Source organism: Rhinolophus sinicus, chromosome 17 (assembly GCF_057876585.1).
Source record: "Rhinolophus sinicus isolate RSI-liver-muscle chromosome 17, RSI-T2T, whole genome shotgun sequence".
In the NCBI taxonomy this organism is placed as follows: Eukaryota; Metazoa; Chordata; class Mammalia; order Chiroptera; family Rhinolophidae; genus Rhinolophus; species Rhinolophus sinicus.
The window spans coordinates 165414788-165440478 of record NC_142517.1 but is presented as its reverse complement, the minus strand read 5'-3'; the positions used below and the strand labels follow the sequence as shown (position 1 = coordinate 165440478).

Here is a 25691-nt window from a genome sequence, read left to right as displayed (position 1 = left end):
GCTTATAAGGAAATCTATGTGTTTTCGGGACCGAGGCTGCCTACTTACAATACAGGATTTTTGATTAAAGGGAATTTATTCCTGAGATTTTTACGATGTTGGTAAACTGCTTAATCTGTCGCTTTGTGTTTTATGACACCAGCCGAATCTGCCAGGTCAGGGAGACCCAGCCATACAGCCATGGTCGTTTGTCACAGCCTCCATATTCTATGGTTTATGACTTAGTAGTGGCACTTTCTTGGGGCTGAAACCTAAGGGTGTCAAGTTGGGAGCTTTAAAATTTTTAATTTTTCATGAGTCTCATGTTTAATTTTGGCTCAATGATGGCTAATAAAAATTTCAGTAAGTTTTAAAGAGGCCTTATATCCTTGAAATTCATCAGCCTGGCCTCTCATGGCACTTGGAGAGGGTTGTCACTCTGCCCATGTTGACCAAATGACCTGTGTCATTTTCTATAGTCACAGACCACAAGTCATATTATATATTCAATTCACTAATAATTTATCATAAAGTATAAACTATATCTGTGAAATGAACAAAACATGCTATCTTTGTCCTCAAAAGAATCCTACAGCACATATATTCTTAGTGTTGAGAGCTAAGTCCTTAAGACTCTAACATGCATTTTCTTTTGTTTCTTTTTGAAATACAGTATGTATGCTACATACATAGAGCTATGTTTATTGTATTATCTAATTTGAAGTAGAAACCCCATTTTTTTCATATCTTATTAAGATATTTACGCTGAAATATTTCTTGTACCATTTGTATATCTTTATGCACATTTTATCAAAATATGAGAGCAGAGGTATATTGGTCGATTTTTATTTGACCACATCAGGACTTCTTGAGAATGAAATAAAGAGTATTGACAGATGCCAGAGGTTTGTTTTGAAATACTCTAGCAAACAAACAAAACAATGCATGTGAAGATATAGATGAAACAAGACTGGCCAAACATGGATTCCTGTTGAACTTAGGTAATGAATACATGGAGGTTCTATTTTGTGTATGCTTTTAACTTTCCAAGATAAATAATGTTTTAAAAATTATGATAACTAGTATATAGGTTAAAAATTAAGTCATATAAATGGTTAAAAAATAACTCAATAAAATTGATTAAAATCAACCCAATTTTTTTATTCATGCATCATTTACCCAACATATATAATTGTACCAGACGCACCATTAAGTTTTTGCTGCTTTGCCATTCTGAGCTTTACACAGGCAAGCATTTGCAATATTATTTGAGGTCGAGAGACAAGGTATGTCCAAAACATGACTTATGCTTTACAATTTGATAATAAGTGCCTCAGAAACTTCTGGTTGTAAAAGGAAGTATTCAAGTGTAAACTGTAAGGTCTTCCTAACTCTGAGCTTGATAAGGAAAGGATCATTATAGACTTAAATCGATATTTAATTAATGCCAAATCAATATTTGCTTGCATTCATCTTGAGAAGAAAGAGAAGCAAATTTGATCAAAACTATCCTAGTCCTGTGGAGAACTAGACCAACTACAGCTGCTTTGTGTGTATTGCATGCTCTGGTGAGGGAGACATACAAACGTGGTGCTGGATGGTGGTCTCCTAGTAGCTGGACAGGTTCTGGTGTCTGGACCATAAAATGGGGCTGACGTGCCCCTTGTTCAGCCTAGCAGACCCAAATATTGGCAGACAAACATTACCGTAAACACCAAAGGAGTATGACCATTAAGTCTAGATGTTACGGTTTGTCCAGACGGTTATATTCACAATAGAGGATTGTAGTTGTGAACACCTGTACTTCTCCTCATCACACACTATGTCTGGTTGGCAAAGATAAGATCATTTTTTTGAAAAGAAGATAGATGTGGTATCAGGTAGTATACATTTATTTGTAAGCACACTTGGTAAGCAACTGAAACCTATTTCCACCTTAAACGTGATCAAGTCCTCTGCCTAAAATCATTGCTTTGGAGCATATTGAATAGGTTGATACCCATCAGCCTGATCCTCAGATTTACATTTTGAGAGGTGGTCATTCCATTTTAAAGCAAACAAAATAGAGTCCCAAAAAGAAACATGCTGGGCTTACTGTAAATGCCCATGCCAATCCGCCCAAACATGTGCCTTAACAATTCTCTCACCACTCTCATCCACTCACAACTGGGATGTGTGCTAGATTGAGTGAGTGATTGAGGGCACCTTTCTCATAGAACTTTGGGTCCTTGTTAGGAGATTTAAATTTCGCAGATACACAGTTCATGTAAAGGACAGTCTAGTGGAGCTGGGCAGCCACTGACATTACAATTTGGGGCAATTTTTTTAGAAAACACGAGCACCTTATATATGGCATTTTATAGTGAAGCCCTCAGAGAGCAATCTTTGACTAAAATCAATTTGATTTTAATACTATACCAAACAAAGGCCCCAGACAGTGACTCTACAACACTGCATACCAGAAATCAAGAAATGCCAGAAATTCAATGCTTCTCTGTAAATTTCGCCTTTCAGCCCCAAACTCACATCACTTTTGAGTTGAAGTCACCTACAGATCGGTGGAGACATGATGACACAGATTAGGGATAGGGTATGCAGATTCTTCTAGATGAAGCACTTCCTCGAGAAACCATGTTCTTCAAAACCCCTCAGAATGGTCTGAATCATTCTCTTTGCTCTTTCTATCCAGAAGAAAGAGAAAAATAATGGCAAGAAGACTCTACTAAAAAACCATCATGCTCTCTCTCAACCTGAGCCAGTCCACTGAGGGCTCCATTGTAGTGCCTGGCCATCAGCGTCCACGGAGGAACATTCAGAGCCAAGAACCTTTTTCACTTTGGGATTTCTGGGAATTTCCAGTACATCATTAGATTCCCTCTCTCTTAGTCTGCCATCTGCCAGATCTCAGAATCAACAGGACGAACTCAAGAAATCCCTCATCGTTCAGTACATCTGACAGACAAGTTCAAAAAGAAATGTGAAGGCAGAATTTCTAGCTTCACTTTCTTGGATTCCCAGGCCATTGCCGCATACACGGCAAAGGGATACAGCCCATGATGCATCTTCTCCAGAAACAAAAGAGGGGCAGCTAGCCACTTTCACCATTACTTTCTTCCACAAATTGGAACCAATGTTGTGGTGGCTTCTCACTAGAAAAGGGTGCCCATGGCACTGTTCTGGTTAGCTGGAAGTGTGACAGACTATGCATTCAACAAGGGTAACCACGCCTGTCTTCCAAAGTGCTCTGTTCCAAGTGCACTTTGTAAACAGAGTAAAGTCTTAATAAATACTTTCTCAACGAACAAATGAATGGATGGACACTTTTCAGGATGTCACTATTTTATTCCAAGCAAGGATAGTTTGATTAAACATGGGTTTATTCTTTAAAAAAGAATTCTCACACACACACACACACACACACACACACACAGTATGCATGTGTGTGTGTGTGTGTGAATATATATATATATATATATATATATATATATATATATATTCTAATGAATAAATGTTCTTCATGGAAATTTTTGACACAAAGGAAAAATTTTTAAGTCACCTGTGATCCCACTATTGGTAACATTTTGATGTATATCCTGACAGTCATTTTCTGCATATATTGAGACATTTTTAAGTTGGGGTGGCACATACAAACCATCGTATCTGTATTTCCTCTCCATTATCTCATTTGTAAAGCACTGTTTATTATCAGTTACATCTTGATGCACAAGAGCCATGTTTAGGCTCAAAATGCCCAATGGCTCTGCAATATCAACCTCTTACTATTCAAGGATGACATCCTTCATAGAATAAAGCACAGACCAAGTGGTTCTTTAAAGCCCTGTTATCTAACACTCTGTCATCACAAGTGTTAGGCTGCACAACGGCACCTGCACCCTCACCTGAGCAGCGAATAGCACAGTGGATAAGAACAGACTGAGGAGCCGGCTTCTGTGGGGTCCAAGCCTACCTCTGTGACCTTCTAGCAGTGTAATCTAGTGCCTCCAGAGCCTCATGCATAAAAGGGGGAAGAGAAAAACTATCCCCCTCACAGAACTATACTAAGCGCTACAGAAGTGTTAACTTCTATCAGTATTATCCGGAGCCTCTTTTGTCAGATACAACAATTGCTTGATACACAATAAGCACCTAATAACATTTTTGTCAAATAAATAAAGCTTCTATAGCACTATCTAATATTGACATTATGGATTTTACAGAGCCGCAAAGCAACAGTCATTTTTCTCTGGCCATGTTAGTCCTCCATTCACTGATATGGTACAGGATCAGCTGTGATTTAGGGACATATCCTAGCTGGTTTAAATTTTATGTTGACTAAATGATAGGAAATTACTGGGTAGTGTAGGGGACCCTATGAAGCAATGTGACTGTTTGGGAGGAGTTCCAGTGATTATATGCTATAGTGACTGGGGGTAGGGTTATCCCAGCATATGTGTTAGCCCAGCAAAGGGCTGTCATTGGTGGCCTGCTCAGAGGGTTGTCACAGGCTTCTCTGGAGAGGGTGATGTGGGAACTAGGCCTATCTGCCTTAACTGTCTCTTTACCTACACATATTGTATTCACTGCTTTACATTGCTGAATACATGTGGGAATACAGGTGAGAAGATAAATGAACATTAAGGTCAATAAAATCCATAATTGGATGAGAAGCAGAAAAGATACAGTTTATTTGAAAATAAAAGAATAAAATAGTCAAGAATAGAATAAATGCATTAAAATATACCTTTGTTGCCACTCTGTTCTCTTTTGAAAATATATTGTCTTCAGTAGGCAGTTGACTTTTTTCTCAATGTGAGTAAGTGTAGGTCGGAACAGATAGGACCAGAAAGAAGATGGATGAGGGTGGGGGAGGGGCAAATGGACACTTAGCGGCAGGTGGACTCTTTTCAGGCCTGACGACTCTCAGAAACCATTTACCAGGCAGCTCTAAATCACAGTCAAGAGATAGGTGCTGCTTCAGTAACTCAGGTATCACAGTCGAGAGAGGTAAATATGTTTTGTATGACTGGGTATGTGCTGTACTTCAGGGTTTCTTTATTCTGAGGATTCAGAGGTGGGCTCCATGGTCTTTGAACACCATAAAATCATAGAATAATTTCTGGGAAGAGGGTCCATGGCTTTCACCAAATTCTCAAAAGTATCCATGATACAAATAGTTTAAGAACTAGGTGCTGGATTTTCAGGAAGGGGCAGGGGCTGGGAAGGAAGGCGGTTGCCTTCCCAAGAACATTAAAGTAAAATATATACCATCATATTATACCATAAAATATATACCATCATATTATATAATGCATGATTATTGATAGCTTAAAAATGATTTGGGATTTTGATCTTGGGTCTATTATATGGCATTCAATTTTAACTTTTAATTAAATTTGTAGTCAAATTACCTTAGCTTAACATTATCCCCATCCCTATTCGTACTGTTCTAATTCATCGGCTAATTCTAATCAATAGCATTTTCAAAGGTAACATCTTTTCAAATTTCTATGCTGTTTCATTGTTGTTCACAGTGCTAATTTCTGTAGTATTGTTGATAATTTCTTACTTGATAGACTTCCAGGATTTACTTAGTATTCACAAGATCCAAACCCAACTGAACTGACTTACAGTTTCAAGATGACAGACAAAGATATTGATATCCTCTTCGCCTTTCAAGAATCACCCCCAAATAACAGGGAGAACAAGAAATAGACACAAATTCCAGCTTTCATGGAAATATAATATATAAAGGCAGAAAATGGAGGAAGGGTAGTTCATAGCTTAGCAGAGAAAAAGGAGGTCCAACCCAAGTGCCTTAAGGGTTAGTGAGTAGAAGAAGGGGTACACATGAGAAACAGTGTCCCCCCAGAAGCTGTCAAAGCTCAGGAATTGAAGGCATCAGATGCCACAGAAATGGGATGAGGTGAGGCGAGTCCACAGTCCCCACCCCCTATCCATGTAGTCAGAGGGCTACTGTTCCCTTCATCTACTCAGGAAACCAGAGTATCTGCTGGAGAAACTGCCCCCCAGACTTGGGGACATCAGCAAAAGAAAAGTTAGGGTGAGATACATCCTGAAAATAAGAGAATTAAGGGAAAGTCTACATCCTCAAAGGTGAGACACTCCGTTCTCTGTTCTCAGACTGCCAACACCTGTGTTTATGCCATTTCCAAGCAACAGACTGAAAAGTCCAAAGGAAATGAGTTTAGATACCAACATGTAGGGGTCTCCAGCAAAAAACCAGCTGTCCATCTGCTCACCCTGTGTCAAGGGCCCAACAATCTACTCACCATCCCTGTGCACTGGTGTGTGGTGAACACTGTAATGTTTTACTCTCGTGTGAGTGAACTACCAGGCACTTGAGGAAACCACCAAACACAAAGAAAAAGTTCAGAGGAAACAGGCAATCAGGAAGCAAAAGAGAATTTCAGAGGAATTATAATTAATATCCTCAACAGACAAGAGACAATAATGTATTAATGAGAGAAAAATAGTATGCTATTAGAAAAAGAGCAGCAGATAAGAAAATGCTTATAAATGAAAAATATTATTACTCCTACGATATAAGAGAGAAAAAGTAATCATGGACAATGGAAACGAAAAGGTAGGAAAACAAGGAAATCAATACAAGAAGTCCAATGTCCAACCAGTTGGACTTCTACTCAAATAGGACAGAAAAAAAAATAACGAACAGGAAATTATTAATAAAAAAGAAAGATTACAAGAATGTTGTACTGAAGAAAAAGCTAATCAAGCAAAATGGGGAGAAAAGTCCCAAACCAAAGCATATCTTTGTGAAATTACTAAACCCCAGAGATAGACGATTCTAAGAGAGAAAATCAAGTAACAAAGTATTAGGAAGAGGAATGACATATGTTTCTCTAAAGTAACTTCAGAAGTTAGAAAACAATAGAGCAATCCTTCAAAATTTGGAGTGAAAATGTTGCCCCCAAAAATTGTTAGGCAAGCTAACAATTGAGTAGGAGAATAGGTTAAAGACATTTTCAGTCAGGCAAAACCTCCAAAAAATAAAAAATTAACTCCCCTAGTGTTAAAAAATTAACACCCTTCCTCGTGAAGCCATTGGCAGAAGTATTCCTGAAAACTGGAGAGTAAATGAAGAGAGGTTTGGGATGCAGGAGATAGGAGATCAACCCCAAGAGAGGAAAGCTGGCAGCAGAGAATCCACACCAGAACGCTCAGACTATATAAAGCAGGGTCCCCAGTACAAGAAGGGATCTGTGACTGGTTGCAGAGTTGTGTAGGATGTGAGAAGACTTATATGTTCAAAGAAATCTTAACTCCAGGAAAAGAAAACATTTACATAAGAAAGGAAACAATTATCAGATACTAGCTGACTTTGCAGTGAAAAGTATTTACAGAGTGATCATCAGGAAAGCACTGTATGAGACCTTGGGCACATAGCATCTCTGTGCCTGTTTCCTCATCTGTACCTGGGGGTAATGATAGTTCCTACCTCACAGGTCTGTTATGAGAATCAAATAAGTTACATAGTTGTAAAGCTCAAAGGAGTGTGTCAGGCACGTGGAAAGGACTATATAAATATTTGATGAATAGCTAAGTGTTAATAACACATTGAATACTATTTAGAAATGTGGTGGAAAATACCTACCAAATTAGGTAAAGAAGGAAATGGAAAGTGGTTGCCTTTGGGAATCAGGAAAGAGAAAGGATGAGGGACTGCTGTTCTTGGTTCTAAGTCTCTTACAACAATTTGAATTTTTTAAAAACTATTGCATGTAATACTTTAAGTAAAATAAAATTGACTTAAAACCAACAGCTAGTTCCAAATTTTAAAACAAAAGGGCACACGCAACTTTGATATGGGCTATTTCATCCCCTCCCAGACAATTTATTAATATTCGTATTTAGTATGCAAATGGAATTATATGTATTTCTAAATGTAGCAGTGGACCCAACTCAACTTTTAAAAATAAAATTGTCAGCACAGAAACTTCTTGAATTAATTCTGCAATACAATCGCAATTAATTAAAAAACAAAGTTTTTATTGATGTAAAAGAAGGGTCTTACAGATACTAGCTAGTGATCCTAGATTTGGGGGGAAAACACACGTGAAAACAGAAGTGATGTGAACCCTACCTTTCCCTTATTCTTGCCCTCTGATGAAGAGTTTAGTAAGTAATGAAATGGGAGACTTACAAAGTAAAAGCGGGGAGACATGATGGCCTTGGAACAAGATAATGCGTAAGACCTTTTTCAGAGGTTTGCTTCCTCCTCCAAGCTGCTGAAGGGACAGCAGGAAGCAAAGAACCACTGCTGCTTTGGGTTGCACAGTGACATCACACTGCGCCTCAAAGAAATCACACCACACCTGTGCGTTTCACAAGCACGCTCCCACAGGATAATGAAGAAAAAGAATTCCATGTAATGATGCTCCAACTTCAGGTGGCTAATCCTCTGCCAAATTCTAGTTTTCAAGACAAGCACTGCCTTATTATCTGTCTGAATTTAATGTGTCCTCCAAGCTAATATGAGTTCCGCTATTTACAAGATACCTTCCAGAATAGTATAATGTAACAATTTCAGTACTTCTAAGTTGCTTCTCTAATGCAAAACAACACACAAAACAAAACAAAACAAAACAAAACACTGGTTTCTTTGGCCGGCTTTCGTTTGAGTGGCATCCGGCGGATATAGCATTCCGTTCTTAATTCACCCCCTTCTCCCCCACCACTAGATGCTTATCAATGAAATGTAGACTCACAAAACACATTTTGTTCTGGGCCTTTGCCAGACTGTCACTGTGTCTGGATAGTGCCGCCTCTTCTCTAAAAATGGAACAAACGCCGAAGTTTGTTCTGGTGTGCCAGCGTGAGCCACTGTGACAGTGAGCTAATTCATCACTGCGGGGACCTTAGGCTGTGCGACTGACCACCCAACTCACTGTCATCCAAGGGAGTGGCAGTTAATCATTTCCTTAAATGATGTGGGTATGAAAACAGAGCTGACTGTCGCTCAACAGACAAACCTTATCCATCCTCCTTGCCCTGAGTCATGACTGTTGCCATTTTCTCTTCTTCCCAGACCGCTGGGTTTCAAGAGATTCTGACCGAAGTGGAAATTTTAGCGGTGATTGTGGGATGCCTGTGTCATGACCTTGACCACAGGGGAACCAACAATGCCTTCCAAGCTAAGTAAGTGTTCTAATTGTTGTTATTTTAATGCATTTGCCTTTCGGTTCCGAGCCAAAGGTGACCAGTGCTAAAGAGTAAAGCATTAATTTCTGGCATCTGAGGCCAAGGCCAGGCCGGCTTGGGCGTGCGTGTCATGGGGCCCATCCATCTTTATAATTCCCTATTCTTCTTTTAATTGCAAATTTGCCCTTCATGTCATGCTTGTTGATTTGGTCTGTCTCTGTTGACCTCAGTCAGATGACAAAGCTCAGATTTTAGAGGGCCTATTTTTTTTTGTCCTTCCAGAATATTTGCTTTCATGGCATTTATAAGCTTCTTGGATTTGCTACTCTCAAATCCAAGAATAGTTTTGAGATTATTAATATCAAAGTGGTCTTAGAAATTTTATGAAGCAAAATATCTCTTCCTTCCCCAAGAGAATCTCTTCCAGGTTCTTTTGATGCTGGATCTCATATGAACGGCAGAGAAGTAACGATGCAGGAGGAATAAGGTCTCTGCTCCTCCCTTGCCTCCTCCCACGGAAAGGTGGGAAACAAAGGAATTACATCCACACTGGGATGTGTAAGCTCATGATGTGCTCAGACAGAATCATCTGTCCCTAAGCAAGCTGAACTGGACAAGCTAGCCATTGCTTGGTGGCTCACACCGAGGCCAAGCCATAGAATTTATGGGTGCCGGAAATAAGACCAAAACCTAGATCTCCTAACTCCGGTATTGAGGGTCCAGTTTTAATGTTCTTTTTACTACCTGTCTCCAAACAAAATATGTGAGTTCAGAGACTGCAGAAAAAAGTTTGGGGATGGAGAAGTAAAGGAAGGCTTCAACAACATGGTAACGATTTCAAAGCCCCCATAGAACAGGTGTACCTCCAGAATTTGCGACATCAACAGATCACTGTGTGTCAACAGCTCACCACTCTTTTTTGTTCCACCAAAACACCTGCCTGTTGAGGCCGTGGGGTCCTGACCACTTGCGTTTGCTCCTGATCTAGCAAATGAATTTGATTGTGTGCCCTTCTCTCTCCATCCTGGATCTTACAGCCCATCACTTCAACTCGCTCTTCTCAATAGCCTATAATTTCTTGGCCCGCTAACCCTTCTGTGACATCCACTCTGCAAACACTCAGCCCCAATTCAAGTTAACAGTTTAATTTCTTGCTACTCTGCCTAGACTTTTAAAGGTTTCAGGAGAAAATGCCACCGTTGTGAGAGTCTGAGATACACCAAGTATACATTCTCCCAAGTCAGCCAGATGTTCAGTACTCCCCAGATTCTGTGTCGCTAGCCAGCTCTGCCCCCCCATTGCTCTTAGCAGTTACATACACAGAATGGTCTCCCTTCCTAAACTGTTTCCTGTCTACCACCTCCTCTGCTCCACTCAGCAGATCACCTTGCCTCCTCCTTCACTGAGAAAATTGAGGCCATCAATCGAGAACTCTCTCAATTTCCTCCCCTGCCACATACAAACTTATCTGTCTGGCTCCATCCTTTCCTCCTAACCTCCTATCTCAGTGAAAGGGCCGTCCTTCCTCTTGTCTGAGGCTAATGCCTCCACCTCAGCTTTGGATCCCTTCCTTGCTCCCTCCTCTGAGACCTTCCTCCATCAATCTTCCTCTCTCTGCCCTGTATCTTCCTTCCCCTTTCTACTAGCACTGAACACCCTATTCATATGAACAATTCTCGTCCATCTTAAAAAGCCCACCCCAATCCCCACTTCTCCCTCTAGCATCTGTTCCGTTTCTCTTCTGTCCTTTCTAGTCAATCTTCTTGGGAAGTTGTCTGTTCCTTGCCTTCACTTTCCGAACACCTGCCCCCCAACATGGCTTCGAGTTTGGCCTTGCCAGAGCAACTGCCCTCAGTAATCCTGTCAGCATCCCCTTTTCTCAGAGCTCTGGACACTCTTATTGTCCCTCTTGCTTGACTCTTCTTGCCATGAGACCTATTTTCCGCTCCGTCCTTCCTAGAACTGTCTCTCTTCCATTGTCTGCCAGACAAAGGATTTCATCTAGGCTTCTCTCCTCCTGCCGCAGCCTGCACCGCTGAAGGCCTCTCCCTTTGCCCTCCTGCTCCACACGATCCTTCATGCAGGGCCTCCACCGCTCGGCTGAAGCCCCAAACCCAGACCCTTTGAACCGTAATTCTCTGCTTCTCCCCAGACACTTACCCCAGCTGCCTGACAAACACCTCCTATGTGAAGTCTCAGTCTCTCCCCTTTACACCTGTCCCATTTCTCTTATTCTCAATCTCAGTAAACAGCACCACCAGAAATCCACACATCACCCAGATTCCCTCCTTAGCACCCCTCAAAGTCGACATCTCTGCATTCTGAAGTAACTCCTGCTTCTTTGCATCTCTCCTGGATTGCTGCAACAAACAGGCCAACTCTTCTCCTCCAGACTTCCCATCTTGGCACTCCAGAATCATGTTTGTAATTCACAAAGCTGATCAGCTCACTCCCCTGCTTAAAAGCCATTCAGCAGCCTCCTGTGGCTTTCAGGATAATGTTTAAATTCCTTAGTTTAATCCTTTAAGGCCCTTTTCACTCAGGCTCTTGCCCATTTCTCTGGCCCCACACCCACCCCTCCCACCCCCACTGCACCCATGCGTCTATGTGGTAGACTCAAGAGATGGGGTCTGGCTAGTTCACTTCTCTCTGCTCCCCAGTATTCTGTCTCCCTTGCCTGAAATGCCCTTCTCTCCTTCTTCCCCCAAACTCCTCTGAGAGCAGCCCCCCCAGGGTTCTGTTCCTGCTGCACCTTCCCCTTGTCAAATTTGTGTGTCCACATAATGCCCCGACTATGCTTTTTCAAAAGTGCGTCTCACTCTATTTTAATCGCTGATTAACAGGTATGTCTCCCCTTCTCCTTGAATTCCATGATTTATAATAAGTACCAGGAGCATAATAAACTGCAATGAGTGTTTGCTGAGTGAATGAATGAATGATGAATGCATAAATGGATGAGATTTTAACTATATTAATACAGCTTTTCAGTAAAGTTTTCTGATTTCTTAAATAAGTGTAACCTGTTTTAGATTATTATAAAACACAGTTTCTATACATATAGGCTTGATGTTGTACTTAAGACAATAGTGGCCCTGGGACCTACTGAAGTGTAAACTGTGTATACTTTCATTATACTTTCATTATATGATAATTCCTTATATTTGGGTTCCTGTATATACATTTCATTATTTTTTAGGATGTCTCTCTGTAAGGGCAGTGGAATCATTGTATCTTCCTCTAGCACCCTCTCTCCAGCCCCCTACCGTTGTGCCTCTTATGCATAAGTAAAAGATAAATGTGTTAGAATTGTGTCTGTAAAACAAGAGTGAGAACCTTGTGGGTTCCTATAAGGGTCAAGTGCACAATACTTGTACTCGGATACCCATCACCCCCTCCCCAGTGGGAGCCTCTGTATCACACTGAGAGAAGCAGCCCTTCTTACTAGTTGACCTCTCAGCTCTTTGGACCAAGAGTACACACCTAATCAAAATCCATCGAATCGTATTTTATCTCTCAGGAATTTGAAGCTGCATTACCATGATAATTGACTCAGTTAGCTGTTGAGATCCAAGCTGCAGATCCGGGTAGACTTGAGAACTGAGGCTACCACTTAGGAAAAGCTATGAATGACCACATCCCAAGTGGATAAAAGAAATAAGAAAGCGAATCTTCAGAGAGAAGAAAGTAGATAGAGAGAAGCAGAAAGAAGAGACTGTACAACTTTAGAGAAACAGAGATAAAGCAGACTTGATTCCTGGCTTTCCATATCTCTACTCCTATTTCCAGGAGACCCAGCCGTACTTGTGATAATTGAGCTCCCTCAGAGCTGTTGGCACCATTTAATCAACCATTTTTCAGTGAAGCTGATTCTAATTTATTTCTGCCCTTTGCAACTAACAGGCCCTGAGACAATGAGAAGAACTACAATTTACTTGTTCTTTACTATCTTAAGCACCCACCCACATATGTGGAGGGTAGGTATTTTTGTCTCCATTTTATGGGAGGACCTAAGCTTCAGGAAGTAAATAACTCGCCCAAACTCGTACATCCAGAATATGGCAGAGTGGTGTTTAGACCCAAGCTATCTAATTCCAAAAGCCATTCTTTACCCACCACATCATACTGTCTCCCATGACCAGTGATATTTATTTTGGGCCTTTGAGCTTCCAGTTTATTGGCTGACTTGCCATATACATGAGCTATGGAAAACTAAAATATGTTTTGACATCCAGAAAATCAAGACGTGGAACTATAAAAATCATTAAAATTAAACTAGACCTTGGTACTAATATTTTTCAACACCTTAATTTTACAAAAATGGAACTGAGATACCCAAATCCTAGGTTACTCGCATAAGATTAAACCGTTTTCATACATATTAGATAGGTATTAAGTCGCTGGTACGAAAACTCAAATTTTATTTCATTTATTTATTTTTTACATCCTCATACCATATGATCAAATCTGCTTATTCCAAGATGGTCTGATGTGTATCTTCAAGATGACTAAGGAATGGGATGTCCATTAGTCCTGCCTCTATCTGGTGGAACTTAGGACCCCTAGTGCCACCGCCAACCAACCTCAGTTATTAGGTTGGTGCAAAACTAATCGCAGTTTAAAAGGTAAAACATAATTGCAAAACTGCAATTATAAAATTTCCTTTGATAATGTATGCTGTTAAAGACCTTTTATGTCATGGTAAAGGAAATATCTTTGTATTGATTAGAGTAAGATTTATTCGGTAAGTGTGCCACTGTTTAGAAAATCCCTAGGAAGAAATCTATATCTTTAATTCCTTTCTTATTCCCCAATAATTGAGTGCTTTCTATTTGCAAGGCACTGTGCTAGGCATTGTGGGAGAAATAAAGACGGATAACAAACAGTGCCTTCCCTTAAATTATTCACAATCTGATTCCCACCTTTCAACTGATTTGGAAATGGAATTTAAATGCACCAATTATTATGTAAAGCAAAACATATGCTACCTTTTTTTCATATATAAGACTATAAAAAAAAAACAGGAGACATTTAGCAAGGGACAAATTACTATATAAAATGCAAAATGCCCCTACAATAAAAAGTTGTGACTTTAGTTATAGCACAATATGATTTATTCTCTTAGCCTTTCTGATAAGTGAACCTTTGCATTTTCGTATTTTATTCTTAATTTTTAAGTATTGGAGTACGTGCAATGAATGATCAATAGGTAGAGAGGGCAGCGATCCCACAGTGCTTTGAAATGGCTCTGTTAACACCTCTCTGCTGTTTTCTCCAGGGACAGCGTTTCCCACTCATCCCCCTCTCTATTACAGCTGCCCCTGATGATTAAATATCAGTACCGAGCAGCTTTGTAGTATATTCTCCTAGGAGACTTCTTCTATTCATTTCTAGCATAATCTCTTACACTCATTTCTTGGGAATGAAAACCCATCTTGTCGCTTTCGGCCAGGTCCCAGAAGTGAAATACTGGGGCACATTAATCTGCCACGACAGCCAAATCCCATTGCTCGCCACCTCCCAACAATTCTCAATTTCCTAATTACCTTTCATAGTTTTCCTTCTTAAAGTTTCCTGTTAGGTCATGGCTGCACATTCCCGTTAAGTCACTTTTTCAAAGCATATGCACATCTCGGGAAGTTATGAAGGTACATTTCCATTTGCACACTTTTTTTTTTTGGTGCCTGTGCAAAGTGCTGAATGCCTATAGGGACAGAATTTTCACTCTGACTTTTCTTTTTAATAAGTTTCCCCGCAGTGTGCTGCCTGTCTGGAAAGGAAAACCTTTAGTATGTTCGGATGACCTCATCAATAATAAGCATCAGGAATAATCACATGCATAAATATTCCTGTGCTTATGGAATTTGGAGACTCGTCTCTTCCTCCTTCTCTCCTCCTCTCTCCACAGACACACACACACACACACACACACACACACACACACACACCGTATATGTATATATATATACTATTAAAGTGTGTTTGCCCCAAAGCTACTTATATGATGGATATACTTACCACAGACAATTAAAATGAGGTGTGGTGTTAAAGTCAATTTTTTCCATAGGTGATTGATTTGGGGCGGTTTGTTTTTGTTTTTTTTCACATTTTACATGAAAAAGTGGAAGTATGCCTTTACACAAAGTATACTGCATGAAAGACATAGCCTCTTTTAAGCAATGAATTTATAACCAAGTCAGATTGGTTAATGCTGCATATCATGTTTCCCTCCTGCAGAATCACAACGCATATTTTCACATACTGATGCTGCTGGGACATTATACAGTGAAGAAACAGTTTAACTTTTTAAACCCAGCATTTCCCAAACATATTTGACCATGGGACCCTTTTTATTTCTGCTCATAATGCGATTTGACATTCCAAAGAACTAGTATTCTGTAGAATACTTTTTGATAAAGTTTATCCTAACAGATACGTTTTCGCCACTTAAAACAATTTTTATCAGTGTAGACTTCACTCTTGCCATCGCAGGAAATTCACAGCATGTGTGTATACCTCAGGAACAGGCAGAATGCTCAGTGAGCCGTGGCCTCAGAGAAAAAGCACCAAAAGGTTTTGCAGTCTTAGAAAATCTGACAGAAACCAACTCTAATAGTGTAAATAAAGAATCCATAAAGAGATGGAAGCATTCTTCCTTAGATGATTTTATTCTAGAAAACTCAAAGTAGAGTTAGTGCCATGTTCCACTCTATGAATGCTAAGATGGCGTCTTGCTTGCAGAAAGGTGAGCATTGTTAGTGTAAGTCTGGTCAGAGACAGTCTCCTACACAGTTATAAGAGACTGTGAACTTCCTGAGGGCAAGACGATGTCTTACTTATCTTTGTATTCCACATGCTTGCAGCCTGGCATCATAAGTCATCAATACTTGTTGGTTGAATGAACGTTAATTGAATGACTGAATGTGTTAGTTAATTAATCACAGTGTTCTCCTGCACTTTCATAGCATTTGTCTGGTTCAGTGGCAAAATTTTATTTTTGTGATTAACTCAGTATTGTTTGAGGGTGAGGAGAATGTATGATGGAATTGAAAAAGGGAACAAAAAGGGAGTCTGATGATGAAGATGCTGAAATCACAGGCAGTCAGGCTGCATTTGTACAAACACCCTAAGAGTCCTTCTGATGAAAAGCAGCAGTTCAGAAGCCATGTGGACCTGGGGGAGAGGGAGAAGGACAGCGTAAGAGGCACCAGGGTATTCGTCATAAGCTGTTCCCTGGTTAAGGAGGAAAACATCCTACCCATCCTGAAAAAATATATATAAAATGATTTGTGGTCGTCTAGCTTGTTTAACTTTATCAGATCTGCTAAACCAATGCGATAAAGGAAGAGATAATATTTTTGCATCTTGACCCTACTTTACATCAATGACTGTTATCAGGATTCACACCAGTAAGAGAGACATCTGGGCATGGCTGATTAGTAGAAACAAACCACAGAAGTCTGAGCCTGTGGTTAGCAGTTATACCAGTAGAATTCTGAATTAAATTATGAAATCTTCTTTCATTGATGACAACCATCTTGGCAAAAATTGAGAATGGAATATCAGAAGTGTGTGAGGTATAATTAGTTTTCTCTTTATGTAATGAGAAGAAGCTTAAAAACTTGGATTCTAATCCAGAACTTTACTTACTAGCTTTATGACCTTGGAAAAGTAGCAGAACTTCTCTGAGCCTTGGTTTCCTCATCTGTAAAGTGAGAAGACAATACTATTTCATGGTCGTTGTCAGGACTAGATGAAATAACATATGAAGTTGTTAATCTGTTGCCTAGTGCATGATAGGTACTTACTCAGGATAGCTATTACTATTAATAACATTATTATAAAATATGTTAACATGCTTATTACTGCCAACCTTCCAATTTTAACTATAATCTCTAGACATACTACTGCAAGCTTATTAGCCAAGCAGCTAATATTCTTTTAAGCACCTACTCTGTGCCAAGCATTAGGATGTGATACGCATATAAAACATCCTAGAAATTCAAAAGCCAAGACAAATATAGCCAAGACACAATATAGTGTGCTTTTTGAAAAATGAATTTTCATAAAAATGAACTCTATGTTAGAAAAATAGTAACTAACATTAAATATTAATCACCGATTACTAAGATTAGCCTAACAAATGTTCACTTATTAAATGATATAGATTAAGGTAAGATTTAAAGAAATAACACATGCCTGATTAAAATCTAGTGCCCTGTTTAAGAACCCCTATTCATAATAATCCCTACAGAACCTACCCGGCTGTGTTTTTTCCAACACGTGGTCAGTTCTGAGTCTTTTCAACTGGCCGTGATCTTGGGCTGCCTCACCCTAGAGGGCAGCTGGTGACCAAAATCCTTCACAGAGCACTTAGATGCAGTGTTTGCTCCTCTCACTAGCAGAGCAGACTATGAGCTGTCAATCTCCAGTGTTTCCAAGTTAAGACTAAATTGCCCTTTCAATGTCCAAACTCCTTGCAATGAGTAATAAAGAACACAAGAACTTGGATATGTCTTCAACAGAGTCCTATGACTGCACTTTAAACCCTTGGCATCTCTGGATCTCTTTTGAGTCTTAAGAAGCTTTTAATCCCACGCCCAAAGAATTGGAAATGAATACACTTGAATGTTTTAAATAAACACTTTGCCAAACTGACATTGTTGAGGAATGGTTTGTTCTACGTAAGCAAAATGTTAAGATAATTCAGAATAATACTTTCAAGGATCAACTAACATTTTATTTATTTAAAATGGAAAAATCTAGATGAGTTTTAATTATTAATATAGACTACAATCTACTACACGCCAGGTACTGTGATAGGCACTTTCAGATATTTTATTGTATTCTCATAAATAACAGGTGAGGTGGATAGTATTATCATAATTTTAGAGACAAAGAAACTGACGCTTACTATGACCAACTAACTGCCCAAAGCTATAACCAAGAGCGGAGGTCTGACTCCAAATTTAGGAAGCTTTCCAGAGTTCTACACTGAGATATTATAGTGGGACTGTGGGCTAGAAAACCTTAGGAAAAGCTTATAAACCTTACATGTAAAGTTGATAAAATGTAAAATATTCACAAAGTCTTTTCCCATGAAGAGTCAAATACATTTGGTATAAGACAATTGTTCTGGACACGCAGAAGTTGTGTAAGGTTTAGTGCATGCAGCCTATCCTGATCCCCAAAGCCAGAAATTATGTCTCTTGTCTCAGAGCATCCACTGAACATGGAACATTTTCTGTGGTGTTTGTATTGTGTGTTATGTGCATTATTTTCCCTACGATCACGTTTCATCTCCTTTACTATTAAATTTCTTAGAGTCATGAACTATGTCTTATTCACTGTTGTATCATCCACAGCATCTAGCCTAACACATAGAAGGTTCTTGAAAGGTTGCTTTAACAGATTAGTGAACTACACAAGCAGTTACCTGAAAGTGTATCGGCTCACGGTCCTTGGCCAAAGCACAAGAAGCATTTTGATCCACAGAGCTGGTGTGGGGTGATCATTGACAGGTAACGGGCCTCCATCACTGACCCTTCTGTGCTCTTTCAGGAGCGGCTCTGCCCTGGCTCAACTCTATGGAACCTCTGCTACCTTAGAGCACCACCATTTCAACCACGCCGTGATGATCCTTCAGAGTGAGGTACAGACCTAACGTCCTGCTTCTTCCCTTGGCACAAAGCCAATGGAAGTACGTTTCCGACCTCTCTTTCTTTGTAGTGTCACAGGTAGACACAGAGAAGTGGGACAAGAGTTTTAAGCCCAATTAAAGACCTTTCTTTCGTCGCTTTTTATATTCATTCAGATGCCTAAACAAGGATCGCATTCCATTTCTTCCTGAGCTGATTCATTTGGATTTTATTATTGGTTTGGAGGCTTTTCAGATTCACTTGGCAGAGGTGACTGCCCAGGGCTTGTCACCTTCCGTAAGGGGGACCAATCCCACTAACACAGTGACTCAATCCAAGCAGTGAGTGGCCCAACCTTCCCATTTTGTGAAACCCGAAGCCATTTTGAAAGATGGCAGAAGCAGAAACAGGGTGAGAAAGTTACACTTTATTAGCACAATTGAGAAACCTATAAAAAATAAAAACTTTAAATTGCTGGTGGGACTAGTTTGAAAGTGAGAATTGCAGCTAAACTTGAGACCCAGGGCTAAGGCCATATGCCTTATTTTGCTGCATGTGCCATTGCAGGACTTGGAAGTACTTTTATACTTTTAGCTCTCCATGGAGAAAAAGAAAAACCACTTACTGACTCTGGCTGAGGCGTGCATGAGTTTGAAATTGCCAGGAAAGGATCTGTTTAATTTTCTACAGGCATACAGACTTTCTTTTCTTTTTTTTTCTTTTTTCTTTTTTTTTTTTTTTTTTTTTTTGAGGCCAGGAAGGGATCATCTGTTCCCCATTATTTGTCAGTTCTCTAGCTGTGCCATTAATTATTATTATTATCATCATTAAGGCCCTGCTTCGCTGGAATAGCATCATTAAATACGGAGGTTTTTTTCCTCCAGTCTATCTTGAGAAAGCATGTCTTTTGCAATATCATGAAAGCTTTCTTCGACCCCATAAAGGAGAGTCAGCACTCCGGAACCTGGATGCAGCTGGGGAAGGGCGATCCCACTGGGGGAGATATATTTTCAGTTGGGAAGGGAACATCGAGGGTCAGGCTCTCGGTAACTCTGACAGAAACCAGCATCCCGGCATCTGTGGCTCAGGAATTTTCCTATGAAAACCTGTTTTAGCCAAGTGCTGTGAAAGAGGGAAGAAGGAACAGGAGGAACTGGGTTCAGATTATGTCTTCTGTGCTACTAATATGATGGGTTTATACCTCGGACCCCAGAAACTCCCACCTTTGTTTGTAATAACAGGGATTATAAACAGGATGTCAAGGTTTTCTCGAAAGATCATTTGTTTGTCTGGAAACAAACCCCACTAACTCAGAATTTGTTTTCATACAAACAAAATCCATCCAGCTGCCCTTCACTTCGGAGTTACCTATGAAGAACGCAGCGCAACTGGGGCATGCAGACCCTGCCCCAGCAGTTCCCCCACCACCACCGCACCCTCATCCTGCCTATCAGAAAGGCAAAAAATGCAGAAGTCGTTATCAACCCACTTTCCAAATGATGCAAAGGCACAGAGAGGTTAGATGACTTCGTGAAAATTGCCCCAGACCTTTCTCCCTCCATTTGGTTCTCTTTCCATCAGTACCACACTCCTCCATAAACAAGTGGAAGCAGTATTTCAGGGAGACAAATCTATTTCAGGGAGCAAACCCTTGAGGCACTGGAGGAGGCCAATTGCATCTAAACAATACACTGATGGCAAATTAACTTTTTTATTATTATTAAGGCTGATCTGGCTCACTTTGTCACTCTGTTAGCTGTAACTTGTGTTAGTTACTACCTGTCCTTGAAAAGTAGTCAAATGCACTCTCTCACAAAATAACCAAGATCCTCAAATTCAGACCAGCTTTCTCCTGGACCTCACGTTAGTTTTTACTGTACCTTGCTCATAGTAGCTATCCAGGCATACCTTGGAGATTTTGCAGGTTCAGTTCCAGACCAGCGCAATAAAGCGAGTATTGCAAGAGTGAGTCCTAGTCTTTTTGCTGGTGAGGGTCTCTTGCCTTCAGTTTGTAAAAAACGCAACATCTGTGAAGCGCAATAAAGTGAAGTGTAACAAAGTGAGGTATATCTGTATTTCTTTCCCGGGAGATGGTAGACATGTGACTACAGTTCCATAGCTTCTAACCACTACTTCCCAGGCCCAGTGCACCAGTCTGTGATTGATCCGTGGGACAAGGCTCAGGCAAAGAAACCCAGACAGAATTATGGTGTGGCATTCCTTTAGTTATTTGTCTTCTTCCTAAATGACTGAATTAAGAGTCTGGAAGAGTTCATTTGAAAATTATTATGACGATTGGACCTGCTCCCTGGTAGAACCAATATACTCTAGTCTTTAAGGAGTGGCGGATTCGCCCAATGAGATAAATTAACTCAGGGAGCAGATTATCATCTGGTGCCTGGTAGGCGGTAATTTGCTAATTGATATTCTGTTTCCCTGAAAGAATTAATTTACCTCTCATTGGAGAATAGTTTATTCTCAGGCGGTCATGCCACCCACTTCTTTCTGCACCATCTTCTGGCTCTCAACACTGCGGTTAAAGCTGGTCAGTTCCCAGACCACATATTTATGAGTTGGTATTTCATGCTAAGAAAACCTGATAAGTGAAAAAGTCCTTGACTATCAAAGCAAATTAAGTGGATTTTCAGCCACTTCGTAGAAGGATTTTTCACTTTACTAAAGACATTGTAGAGCTGCCTAATGTGACTAAAACAAATTTTGATGAAAAGAAGTGTGCTTTTCAAAGGTATGGAGATAGAGCTGTATTTGCAAGTTTTGCTAGGTCAGAGTCCTCTTTAGAGTTCCAAGAACTACGCCAAGAACAGTATCTTATATATTCTAGCTACTCAGTAATTATGTACTGAATTTAATCTAACACACTTCATCAAGATGGATCTTTAAAGGGTTGCTCAATTTTAGTAGTTTTAACTTGTTGGGCCATGTAAATCTTTGTGGTTCGGACTGCCTTGTGCATTGTGGGATGTTTAGTAGCATCCCTGGCCTTTTCCCCAGATTCCGGTAGCACCCCCCTCAGTGTGACAATCAAAAATGTCTCTAAACATTGCCAAAAGCCCCCATTGCTCACGTCTCCTCCAGTTAAGAACCACTGGTCTAATATTTTTTCTCCTCCTTGAAATCATTTTTTGCCATCGCAGGTACTTCCAAAATAGCAACTAAAGTCCTTAATAATGAAGCTAGGATTTATTTTAGGGTCAGAAACATCTGTGAGCTTCTACACTCAGTAATTCCACAGGAAATGGGTGTCTCTTGGTTGTCCTCCTCAGAAATGATTGCACTTTCTGGCTTTGCTGTGTTTGCCAGGGAGTCAGTTTGTATTTGTGCACAGTTTCATTAAGCTTTTTTTTTTTATTGTTTTATCATGTTTCCATATACAAATATATATAATATAGGAAAAACATGTACTCAACAACCTCAGATTTAATGTTGTCTTTTGTGACTTTTCACTTTCTCATTACAGGGTCACAACATCTTTGCTAATTTGTCCTCCAAGGAATATAGTGACCTTATGCAACTTTTGAAGCAGTCAATATTGGCAACAGACCTCACGCTGTACTTTGAGTAGGTATTGGCATTTGATCTTTTTGACAAATGGATATCTAAAATTTCAACCTGTAATTAATTTTCAGGTCCATATTGGGGTTTGCTTGTTATTCTAGCACTGATATCAATGTGTTTTTCTTGTTTTTCTCTCATCTAAATGAACTTAATTAACGTGGTATCTGCAAAACAAACAAATTAGGACTACAATCAAGAAATTTATATCTTTCTTCCGTGTTATGAGCCTGGTTTGAGATTTTTGACTCTGAAACTAAGTGATGGCCATTTTTACTTTAAAGACTAAGATTGCTATTTTAAACTATTATTTCTTCTGGTCAGATCTATAATAGCATTAATAGTGCTAATTGAAAAAAGATTTGTTGCTAAAAGGTTGACTAGAAATCCAAGCCTTCATTTCTTGCCTCGCCTCTAGCTCTCTTTCTCAGAAGACTGTCCCCCTTTGGTTTCCAATTTCAGGCTCTCATTTGAACTGGAAATTCCATCTCTCTCATCTCCTCTTAGACCTGCTCCATCAGGTACCACATCTTTTGGCAGCCTGGAAATCTCTTCCTTCACTGATATGCACAGTTTTCTCTTAAAGACCAACTTCCCTTCCTTAAAAAATTATTTCACTTGCCCTGATGGAGATCTTTAATTGCTTTTCAATTTACCTTTCTTTTACTGCCTACCTTTTAAAATAAATGGAGCACATTAGTACCTTTATTTTTCTAACACACATTTACACCTTAACGAGCCACATCCACCTTCACATTCTATCAAAATTGTACTTTCAGAAGACACCAGAGACTTCCTTGTCCCCAAATTCAATGATCTTTACTCATGTCTGCTATTTTCTAGCTTCTTTGAGGCATCTGAAGGTTTACTGGCTTCTCATGGTCAATTTCTACTCTTTTCTTCCTCAACATCCAGCTGCCTTTCTCCTTTTCTGGATCCTTTGTGAGTTTCTTTTCTCCTTGCTCTCATGTATGAGTTCTTGAACCCACGTTCTTCTTTTTTTACTGTACTTAGATTCACTCCCCTGACTTCATCTCTATAATACCTTTACATAAATAGGTATAGAGAAGACTCTGAAATTCTTCGCTCTAAGCTTCCCTCACATTCAAGACCTGTGTCTCCAACTTCCATTTCAAAAGACTTCAGTAGTTTCATTGCTTTCAAAGCAACCTCTAAACTTGGTTTGACTTTCAAGGCCCTCCATAAACTGCCTTCAACCTTTTTTCATGTTTATCTTCCACTTCTTTCCTACACGATTTGTCTACTTCAACCAGACAGGTCTACATGTTACCCTTTGAAAACTCCTTATGCAGCGCCCCTCTTGCCCCAATCATATTACTGTTCCAACATAGAATCTTATCCCTCCACTTCCCCATCTGGCTGAATTATCCTTTAAGGTTCATCTTTTCTACCACCTTTTCTAGGAATCATGTGTCACTTGCTCTGAAATCTTACTGCACTTTGGCATTGTATCAGTTAGAATTAGATTCAACTGTAAGGGACAGAAAACGCAAAATAACAGTGGCTTCCTTTTCTGTCACTTAAAAAAAGTCTGGAGATAAGTAATCTGCAGTTGGTACAGTAACTATGTTAAGTCTTCAGGGACCCAGTCTACTTCTTTCTTTCTGTACTGCCACCTTCAACACATGGTCTCCACCTTAGTCCAAGATAGCGGCTCAAGCTCCAGGCATAATGTTCACATTCTACCTAGCAGAAAGAAGGACGGGACAAAGGAGAAAGGAACCAAATGGTAACGCAAGATATCTTTAAAGAGAATTTTCTGGAAACTCCACGTAACACTTCCACTTATATTTCATTCATCACAATTTAGTCATTGGGCCATACCTTGGTTGAAGGAAGGTTGGGAAAGGAAGCCTTTATTCTGGATGTAGTCATGTGCTACGTAACGTTTGGTGAATAACGGAGCACATATACAACAATGGTATACCATATAGCCTAGATGTGGTAGGCTGAACCATCTAGGTTTGTGTAAGTGCACTCTGTGATGTTCACACGATGATGAAATCACCTAACGATGCGTTTCACATAACATATCCCCATCGTTAAGCAGCACATGTCTGTAATCACATGCCCCACTAAAAACCAAGCATTCTATTACTAAGAAAAAATGGGAGGAGAGATACGCGAGTAGATAACTGACAGTGTGCCACATGTATTTATCATTGGCTTCTGCTACATGGGTTATTACATGGTAACAGTGGAGGCAGTAAAGGCTTTGGAATTATTGGTCTGGATTTAAATCTCATTCTGTCATTCTAGTTAAACCTGGTATAGTGAGCCCAAGTATCTATGTCTCCTCCCTCCTTAAACTTTGCTGAAATGGTAAATGAATTTAAAAGGCATAAATCTATAAGAAGGAAGAGAAAGGGTACATAACAACTGATAAGACATGTCAATACATCTGTGGAAAGTGGAAGGCCAACTGGTGAATGATAACTGATCTAGCCGGGTAGAAGTGAAAAGTAGGACCCACAGAGGAGCGCAACTCTGAGAGAAAAGCCAGTTTGTCTTGTGGAACTTGCTTGGGGCTCAGAGACAAAAAGTGCCATGAAAAGTGGATGTGATACTCAAGGCTTAAAACAAGGAGATTATTAGAAAGTCAGTTGCAGAACACTCAAAGCCTATGAAGTTCTCCACCGACACAGCCAGAGAACCCCCTTTCTCCTACCCCTGGAGGAGGCCAGAGGTTTATTCTCTGGAAAAATGGGAGAAAGAACCCTGTGAGTGTCTGCATTAAAAACCCATAGCCCATAGCCTAGTCACCCAGAAGCTAGAAGTCCATAATCCACATACCCAGGGTTGTCAGATTTAGCAAACAGAAATACAAGAAGCCCAATTAAATTTGCATTTCAGATAAACAATGAATAATGTTTTAGTATAAACATATCTCCTGCAATGAGTTTGTGTGACACATACATACAACTCCTGCTTAGTCTTTTAATGTCTTGCTATTACACACAAACAGATACCTAGGATCACAGATCATTGATGAAACCCTCCCATATGAAACACAGAGGCCGAAACTAACAACAAAAAATGGAATCAGAGAAAACAGGGAGTGGCAGAAATCACAAAAACTATTGTTACTATCCTTAGGGAGTAAGATATTACATCCATGAAACAAGAACAGGATGCTTTAAAAAATAATAGGGACACCACAGGTGAAGAAAGAGCTTGTGTAATTTTAAAATATGGTGGCCAAACTAAAAAAAAATCATATGAAAGCATTGAGAAATACAGTCAAAGGATAAGAAAGCAGCAATATTGAAAACACTGCTTTAATGTATAATACAGTTGACCCTT

General features: G+C 39.8%; 1 protein-coding gene and 1 long non-coding RNA gene across 4 annotated transcripts in view; one reads left to right on the top strand and one right to left on the bottom strand.

Moving 5' to 3' along the window:
• Positions 1-25691, top strand: part of PDE11A (phosphodiesterase 11A) — a 326658-nt gene that overhangs the window by 238446 nt on the left and 62521 nt on the right. For all 3 annotated transcript variants that reach the window (XM_019739326.3, XM_019739325.3, XM_074338486.2), the window contains 3 exons: positions 9047-9156; positions 18718-18808; positions 22273-22373. In XM_019739326.3, coding sequence (XP_019594885.2) covers positions 9047-9156; positions 18718-18808; positions 22273-22373 — 302 coding nt within the window. The remainder of the gene's footprint in view (positions 1-9046; positions 9157-18717; positions 18809-22272; positions 22374-25691) is intronic.
• On the bottom strand, positions 15073-18660 carry LOC109451251 (uncharacterized). Its single transcript, XR_002137954.3, has 3 exons — positions 17418-18660; positions 16807-16861; positions 15073-16329 (listed from the first exon to the last, which is right to left on the bottom strand). It is a non-coding gene; the product is annotated as an uncharacterized LOC109451251 (long non-coding RNA).